Genomic DNA, 9,846 nt, shown 5'->3' on the forward strand with positions numbered 1-9,846 from the left:
TGTCCTAAAGGGGTAACTTAAGGAAGTTATAATTGAGTCTGTATCTACGTACTGTATGCGGCCAAAGAATGATCCATCTTTGTGTTTAGCTCTAGGGAACGATACCATGTGTACTGTTTAAAATAAGAAAAAAAACATAACCTGAATAAATGCTTGAATGGAGGCTCAAAGGATTTCTCATGAATTGTCACGGCATAATAAAGAAAACTTTTTTAGACAAGTCTAGCAAAACAAGCAGGCCATTTATTTTATTGACGATATTACTTTTAGTACGTTTCTTTATAGCCTTTTCTGAAAAGAAGCCGAAATTAAGAATCTAAAGTAAAGTTGGCCGCGACATCACTACAATTCTTACATTGTCAACTAGATAATCTGGAATTTCTTTCAGTGCGTTCAAATCAATCCATAAATTGCATATTTTATGTAAAATGTAGATAACATTTATACTTAACTTACATCAATTAAGCAAAGACATTATTAGAAAATTTCAATTGTGTTAACAGCTTTTACCTTCATTAGGCTTATGTTCAAATAAACAACTAAGATCTATAATATACATAATTTTGTTAAAATACCACTGCAACTATAATATAGTTCTGAATATTATAACACTTATACTACATGCTGTTTAATTATTGTCACAGCTGCAGTTTACAAGAATCTATACTCCTAACAGCGTATGAAACAATGACCTCTATTGTTAAAAAAGAATTATAAAGAAATGTTAAAGTACCAATGTCTTGAAGTTTGGCAAAACAATGTCTATCATTGATTATCTTAATACTTTTCCATAATCCAATCGGACTATTCATGTAGTGATAACAAATTCCTTTGTCCTGTCTCACCCTGTCCTTAAAACTGGCAACTCTACAAGTGGTCTGAATACTGCAAAGTTCGATACATCTCGTAAGATTTGTTTTTAAGACAGTTGAATCTCCAGATAGCAATTCATGTTCAAGAAGAGGCATCATTTCAGATGATTTGTCGCTATGGATGTCAGTTATTCCTGTAAAATGAGGGATAAAATATTTCTAAACTGATAAATGATATATTGGTAATTTAACAGAATATCACACTTTATATATCGTAAAGATTTCACTTAAAATTTTCAAAGGTAAATAAACATGATTTAGATTGTTTACACGTGAAGCATTTCTTCCATCGAAATTTTGTTACAATCCATTGCCAACTTACGTGTCAGTTTACACCCGAACAATTTGAAATTAAGGCATCTAGATTTGCTTGTTGGCATATCAAGTGAATGTTTGAGTTTTAAGTATCTTCCTTGGATTGGTCTTTGAAGAATAAATACTTGATCTATGTTCCACATGTCTTCTGGTGGGAATATTCTAAATTCCTGAAATAAATGAATTAATGTTGTTTACTTGTGAAAATTACCTCCTTATGGCATGTGACAATATTTTTCTTATAAAAATATTTTTTCCATAAAAGTTAAATAAATCGGGAGACATATTGCTTAAAAATGGTTGTATATGATATTTTTATATGTTTACACAAACGAGTATACCATGTCCTTGTATAACTGTAGTTTATCCTTATTGTTGCTGAAATATAACCTGAAAGTAGCCCACATGTCACATTCTTTGGAAACGTAAGTACCAACTCCTTCTATTGTTGTTACAGCAATTAAATCCACCTAAATTGATTAAAATTATTTGTACTGATAGTGTTGACATAAGTCTGAATTGTTTTGAATTTACAAATAAGGTATCAGAACATTACCTAACTATATATTCTTACGAACCTTTTTTGGGTAAAACCGTTTAAATATTAAATGAATAACTATTAAATAGAGATTACAAGTTGCAAAGAAAATCTGGATTACTGTTGTTCATATACATATACTTTAAAATAAAAGTATATAGCATATCTGACATATAGATAAGATATTGACATTAATATAATAATAATTTATCATAAAATCAAATAAGTATTTCATCATACATGGCAGAAGATAAGACAATATTTTTTTCCTAGTCAGGTTAAGCAGCAGGAAGTATAATATATTAATGCTTCCACTTTGAAAATGTTAAAACTTGTTTAAAAATACATGCATAAAGATAATATCTCCCAATTTAAATTATTCCTCAATGCATTTTCGTTTTTGCTAATATGAGAGAATATTTCTTGACATGAATAATACAAACCAAAATCCACGGTGTCGGATCTGCAGCATCATGAATCCAACCAGTAAAAATAGTGTTTGTATTTGTAGGTATTCGTTTTGTGGTTCCAGAAGAAACAGTGAGCTGACTTTTTGGTACCTGTTTGTCGTCGTCTAATTCAATACTCTCAAAGCATGCCTCACCATTTTCTACAGCAAAAACATTAGAAAATGTCTTACAAGTCTTACACAAATAAAACATATTCAAATAAAACAAAATGTCGTTAAAAGGTTTGCAACCGGTAAAATTAATGATTTATACTGTGTAATTACCGAAAGATCATTGAAAATGGAGTATTGATTGACATTCACGTGACATATTCAGATTCCAGGATAACGCCAGTGTTCCATTTTATACCAGAATTAAACAATATGCTTTGAGTTTTCATGGTCTAAGAAAAAGTCTTTTCAGTAAGAAACTGAAACACGTGCACAAATAACTTACTGACGGCGTTGCCGAGTGGTTAACACACAAGACTGGCAATGTAAAAAATACTTTCCACATGGGTCAACATCGCAAGTGGCAAGCCGTTGTTAGTTAGCAAGAAACTTTAAACTCATTGTTTAGAACTGTTTGGTTCAAGAAACGGATTCCAAATTGTTTCAATACGGTTATAGCTTCGAAACAATCGAACTAAACAAGACTGATATTCGTAAAACTAAACTAATTTAAATCATTTATTCCCATCTTAGAATATTCAAATGTCAACTAATGAAATTATTAGAATATAGTTTCAATGATAATCTCATGAAGTCAGCAATCTTATGGATTTCCTTTGCTATCTTGAAGTTTAAATGTTAAGATGCTTATTTCTATCGAAAATGTAGAAGTAATAATTGGTAATACATAAGCAAATAAGCAAAACATATTCTTCTGAATTTATTTTCTTTAGCTTTATGAAGTTTACTTACGAGCTTCTATACTCGATATGAAAACCTGAAATGACATGTCGCCTGTTATGGTTTCATTCAATGCAAATGTAAAAAAACGACCTCGTGTTCTCCTGCAATTTAATAGGTCATTTCAAAATATATTTCGTTTGCAGTATTCTACGAAAATAAGTTTGAACAAAATAGTTTAGAAGCGTATTAAACAGAGAAGATATTTTAACAGATCTTACTATCTCTCATTCAAAGATCAGCGAATATTTCATCTGGTCAAGTTGGAACAAAATAGTTAAAAGGCATATTTCTAAAGATTTTTAAAGTTATCTTACGATCTCTTATTCATAGAGCAATGTCAAGGTAAAACAAAAAATGTTAAAAAGCGCATTTTAAAAAATTGTAAGAGACATAACGAAATCTTATTCAAATTTTTGCGAACATGACACATTTTGTTGACCCTGACATGCGGTCATATCTAGGATACAATTGCTTCATATACCTTTAGAGATTGTTCTGTGCTTTTGCTTAATGGTGCAGTGGTTTTAAAAGATGGTGATGCCGTTTCAGTTGATGGTGCGGTCGTTTTGATAAATGATATATATTTATTATCTCTGATAACACGACCACACGTAAGTATGGAAGATCTGTCATTTTCTTACACCAAGTATATGATCAGTCTGATTTATTACACAAGGAAAAGTATCACACAATGGTACTTTATTATAGCATCAATAAGGCTTGCGACAAATTTACCTTAGATATACTTTTCCAGGAAGAGTGGTAGTTTCTGTGTTACAAGCTGAGGAATCCTGTAAAGTCACAGGTACATCGCTGACAAAACACTTGAAATAGGTATTTTCCTGAAAGAAAACATTTCAGCACATTAGAAGTCAGGCAATCAACAGACTATAAATGTTTAAATTATTAAGGTACTATGAAATTTCAAAACGCTGATCTTTAATTCTTTTTACAAATTGTTTATTATTATTATTATATTATTATTATTATTATTATTATTATTATTATTATTATTATTATTATTAATTGTAGTATTATAATTAAAAACTAAGTTGTACGGTTCTATAGAACAAAACCACATAAATGGTCTTTATAAAAAGGAACAAATACACAGTTTGCACACAATATATATGAAGAAAAGTCGAGAGAACACCTATAATGCATTATCTCCACTTTGAAGAGGCTAAAATCACATTGAAACTAAGGGGCGTGGGTTTTAAGTCCCAGAAAGGGCAACTTTTTTCCCTTTTTTTTTCTTTTTAACAATCTTCATGTATCTCTCAGTGTTTGATTTAAATAAATATATAATTATTGTAGGTATTTATTTCCTGAAAATGCCAAATTTAATGGCAAACATGATACCAGATATTTTAAAAGTTTAATAAAATAAAAACTACACGGTAAAAGTATCTTATAGTTTGCAAGACACACCAATATACATTAAAAAAAACTAGGCAAACTTTGAAAATTGTTCCTCATTTTGGAAACTTTAAGGGATATTACTAATAAGGCTTTTTACATAGGCAAATTGTCAAACAAGTGTTTAAAGTGGGTGGGGTATGGTTACATTTTTATACATATTTAAAATATTGTGTTTAGAAACAATCATTTTGATCGTTTAATTTGTTACCTGAATGTCTTTAATTGTTTCTTAACAATGAGCAATAGGAAAACATGTTCCATAATGATGATATTAAAGATTTTTTTAGTTTTCTCATTTCTGAAAAAAAACCTTCAAATGGCGCAGTTTTACTTAAAAAAATGACCATAACTCATAAACCACACGGTAATTTTTTTTTTTAATATTGCGTACAGGTGACATTTAAGGCATATAACTGTCTTATGCTATCAATTTTTTAGCTCCTTATAGTGTCCAATATGGGTGTGCTACCCTAAATCTATTTAATTATTTTTACCATTCACTAACTTCAACATAGGATAAGATACATAATTGTAAAATTATCATATAAATATAAATGCGTAAATTCCCTGAGCCCGTGCAATATATACCCCGAACGGCGAAACCTTTTTGTATTTTCTGATCGCAAGATCAGTAAATACATAGCTTATATCCACGGTCTAACACAAAATTTCCTTACAGACCTAACAACGCAAAGTAGTTCTCACTCAGAACTGCTTAAAAACCAGCAATTTAAAAGAAAGAATAATTTTTAATGTAGGCATTTAACGAATTACAGTGCATTAAACGTTTAGAGTAGTCAATAGAAATATGAGGTTACAATCACAAATTTCGCGGATGAATATCTTTTTTATCCAATAAAAAATGTTCGGCTATTTCCGTAAAGCTTAATCAATGAAAATGCTATTTTTAGCTATGTCGATTACCGAATACTCCAGAGCGTAGTACACAAATAAATTAGTGGAATATATACATGTCGTACTGTTTCGTCGAGAAGATTTTCGCTAAATTATTTTCATCAGTGTTAAACGTGAACAAAATACCTCGAAATTAGTAAGCATTACAAACACGAAATGGAAATTCTCAAATTAGAATTACAATGTATTTGTTTTTATTCAAGCTACATATTATTACTTCACCGTGGTGCAGAGGTAGCGCCCTCGATTAGGGTGTGAGAGGCCAAAGGTTCAAATCCTAGTCTAGGCAACTATTTTTTAAGTGTCTTTGTTAAGGAAGTAGCCACGATATGCAAGGATAAAATGTGGCTGTCATTTTTTTATGCAACTCTAGTCATGCAAAATAACATATGTATCAATCTCAAACTGTTATAGACGCAGTCGCTGCGTAAGATTAATTATAGTATATAAAAATAAACTTATACAGGAAAATACATACAGATAGTCAGTATGATTTAGATTGCAAAGATCAGAAAATACCACAGAGGTTGCAGCCCTTTGATTATATCTGTTGTTGTGTTAGCTAAATATCTCGTGAACGTTGTCCGGTCTGCTGATGTCATTTAATTTGACCAAATTCAAACGTTAACAAACAAATTTGATTTGCGCAGCGAACAGTTACCAAGTTTTATGCAAATCTCTATTGACGAAATCGCCATACAGGTAGGTTTCCACCACATTTGAAAGACATCGACCAATTGATAAAGGCTATGAATTATAACCAAAAGTTTAGCAAGCATTATTAAGTATTATAAAGAGAATTAATAAAATATAATAGGGGGCAATAAAGATCTTGGACAACAGTCACCCTCTTAGTCCGATTAAAGTAAAATTTAACGTCAAACAAATTGCAACACAAGCTTTTTCTTACATTTTTAGTCTGTTATACACATCATATAAAACAGGTAAAAACCCTAAAAAAATCTAACCTTGGCAAACCAGTAAAAAAGCAATTCAAATTTTGCATTTGTTTTGAGTTTTTATATGGCTCTGCATGTACACCATACACAGAGTTTCATACTGTAACCGGTGTCGAGGTAAACAAAAGTTATGATGCCGCGCGATTTAAATAAACCAAAATAAACACATTTACTACCTGGAGTTGGATTTAGAAGCTGTTGTGCAAAGTATGTATACATTTCCATATTATATTTACTTGGTTTTACAACTTTTAGCCTGGTACATTCCCAAATATCTAATACAATGAATGAATTGTAATCGGTTTTCGCGTGTGTATAAATCAGCGTTTGTCGTTTAAAACAGTAAAGATTTTGCAATTTTCATGAGATATAAATAATCATTAGCCTATATATTAACATTCCTTTGGTAATAATATCTTTATGAAGTAGGAAAAATAAAAATAAACAATTTTATGTTTATTCTGGGTAGCTTCAAAATGTAACTACGGAAGCGTGTTTGGGTAAACAATGCACGAAATCTAGAATAAACTGTTAGTAAATTTAGCATCGTAAATGCATGATATTTATTAACAGATTATTAGTTTTTGGTATAAAAGTGTCATTGTGTATGATACATACTAAGTTTTCATTGTAATGACATTTGGAAGATACGAATTGAAAGGTAATACTGAGCGTGATATATTATCTTTTGTTTTACATACTATATATGATATATGAGATTTAGGGTAGTCAAAAACAGATACAGAATTATAATGATTATGGTAATTTCAAAATTGTGATTCCAAAAAAGGGAGAAAAATTATTTTACTGTCACAATACGCAGTTCAAATTGTTGTTGAGCTCCATGGTTTAACCAGAGACATAGATAACATGTTATCTATGTGACATGTCTCTGGTTAAACTAAATTGTGCTACAAATATTGATGAGGAGCTATATTCGAAGTTGACTGTTGCTTTGCCAATGGTAATAGATCCCCATTTTTGAGTGTTAAATTCGATGTACAATTTTACAAACACATGGCGATAAGATAGTTTCCATACAAACGTAATGAGTCAGAGATGTCTGTGCTAATATGGGTATATGTTGTCCATTTACACCGTCTGACTTTCTGTTTAAAAACATGTTTATCTGCCTTTCTGTCCGTCTGGCTCTCTGTTTTTTGTCTTTCAAAAACAATAAAATTTGATAGTTGTAAAACATGATTCTGAGATACTATTAACTTGTGTAGAACATCTGCCTATCTTTAATAGGGTATGTCTATCTGTTTGCTTGCCTTTCCTTATGCTGTCCCTTCTATATTTATGAAAACTACAACATATAGTCTGTGAATCATATTGAAAGTATTGGCCTAAACGAACAGATAACTCATTTTTATGGATATTAAGAGTGATTGATAAATAGTTCTGGGGCTTTGTTTGATAAGCCAAAAATGAAAGCCCTGCCATACCTACAACCATGTGGCCACAGGGAAAATGCCTCCTTTTATTTAATTCTGCTACTCTCGTCAATAACAGTTACATATATTATTTGAATATCTGGTAAAAAAAGTGATCCCTCAGATGCATTAAAAAGCAAATTTTAATGAAAATTGCAGAGCCGGTTTGATTGAGTCTGTGTATGAGGGATAATGAAAAAATGTAACATCCCTCATGCCCCTTAACACTGGACTTAAAAGTGCTGGATTCAATGATCCCGAAAGACCAGAAAAATATAACAACACTGAAGTGAAGTACGGGGCAACTTTTTACGGCTGTCACACAGTACATCACATCTGCTGTTGTGATAAATAAATATCTGGTAAAAAAAGTGATCCCTCGGAAGCATTAAAAACAGCAAATTTTCTGAAAATTGCAGACATGTTTTGATTGAGTCTGTGATTATAAAAGCTGTTTTTGAAGTTGAACATACGTTTCGCTCTATAGTGTACCCAAATTCATGCATTTCTCTGAAGAGGATTCCACTTTTTGGGTAAAAACTATTTCTTTATTTTCATATGATGCATAGCATTATTTTTTAAGACCAGACAATGTTTTTTGTATTCTCTTTTTAATTCCATTTTAGATGACTGGATGTAAAGACGTAATATTAGAAAAGAGTATTGTTATCATTACGTCAAGAAGAGAAAACTGCAAGAGACCTTAATATGATCAAGAAAAAATGTTGAACGTATATTTATTTAAGACAATAACTGTGTAAGTTGCAGAAAGAACATAAACTTCGTGGCAATGTTGTCAGTAAAGTTGAAACCTTCGACTTTCATGTTTAAATCAAGTCTTTGTGTAAAACAAGACACATTAAGCGTGAAGTAAGGTCCTAGGAAGAATCAAAAGCGTAGATGGCCTCCTGACAGCTCAAATATGTTACCACCATTGTTGTAATAGTAACAGGCGTTCTTTTCATGAAAAGTGCAAACACACGACTTGCAAATCTAGTGAAAAAGACCATCGAAAATAGCAGGAGAAGGCTTTTTAACCACAATGCAATGCTTTGAAAGTTATTGAAAGTAAAACATTTTTTTTGACAATTGTGACAAGGTGTAGTCGAACTAATGAGCACTATGAGAGACATAGAGATGTGGATATCACTCTTATATCTCTTTATATAATAAGGAAGAAAACATAAATAAATTAAACAAGATGTGATGGCATTCATATGTGAAATATTTTTTAAAACAACCTAAATAATTCATGACATAAAATTGACATTTTGTACATATAAAATTCTAATATTGAACCATTACTATAGACATTACTACAGCTCATTTTTAGCATTATAAACAAAGTTTTATTCTTAACTTACTTAAGTGCTTGCTATATAGATAGTTGGACAATACTGGCGATGATAAATGAAGTTATTTCTACTAAATCATGTTAAAAGTGATAGATATCAAAGTTTTATTCTTATCTTACTTAAGTGCTTGCTATATAGATAGTTGGACAATACTGGCGATGATAAATGAAGTAATTTCTACTAAATCATGTTAAAAGTGATAGATATCATTTATGGGTGATATGAGACTTTGGTAACGTACAAATAATTGTTAAATGACACAGCAAAAGACTATATAAAGAGTTACTTTCAGAAATTGAGTATATTACCAGGTGCAGTGTTTGTTCCTTTTAGATACATATACCAACACGTTTATCAAATAATGTCTCGCATTTTTAAGCTTCTTTTGTTTATATTGATTATATTGTTTAACAAAGGAAATGACGTAAACTCACCTTACTAAAGAGTTAAGCAAGATGGAGTTATTTTTCTTAAACACTGCATTTTCTTTCTCTTTGTACATTGTCCATAAGTATTTCAAATATTGATTAAAAGATATACAAATGTATCATATTTGGATATTTTTATATTATATTATTGCTAGAATGAATAAATATAGATAAAAATCTAAAACCATTAATATAAACAGTCATGGTGAATAATAATATTTTGTTTTAGAACATTTTTTATCT

At 30.5% G+C, this 9,846-nt stretch overlaps 1 protein-coding gene across 1 annotated transcript; it reads right to left on the reverse strand.

Moving 5' to 3' along the window:
- Window positions 1-638: 638 nt before the first annotated feature.
- Window positions 639-3,930, reverse strand: LOC132754800 (uncharacterized; the record flags this gene model as incomplete). Its single annotated transcript, XM_060745510.1, has 6 exons — window positions 639-1,006; window positions 1,195-1,357; window positions 1,529-1,657; window positions 2,169-2,335; window positions 3,098-3,189; window positions 3,824-3,930. Coding segments are annotated over 6 exons (1,026 nt in total), but the record flags the coding sequence as incomplete, so codon positions are not given.
- Between the last annotated feature and the right edge of the window lie 5,916 nt (window positions 3,931-9,846).

The sequence above is a fragment of the Ruditapes philippinarum genome, unplaced genomic scaffold (assembly GCF_026571515.1).
Source record: "Ruditapes philippinarum isolate M1 unplaced genomic scaffold, ASM2657151v2 ctg2375_1_1_1_1, whole genome shotgun sequence".
NCBI lineage: Eukaryota > Metazoa > Mollusca > Bivalvia > Venerida > Veneridae > Ruditapes > Ruditapes philippinarum.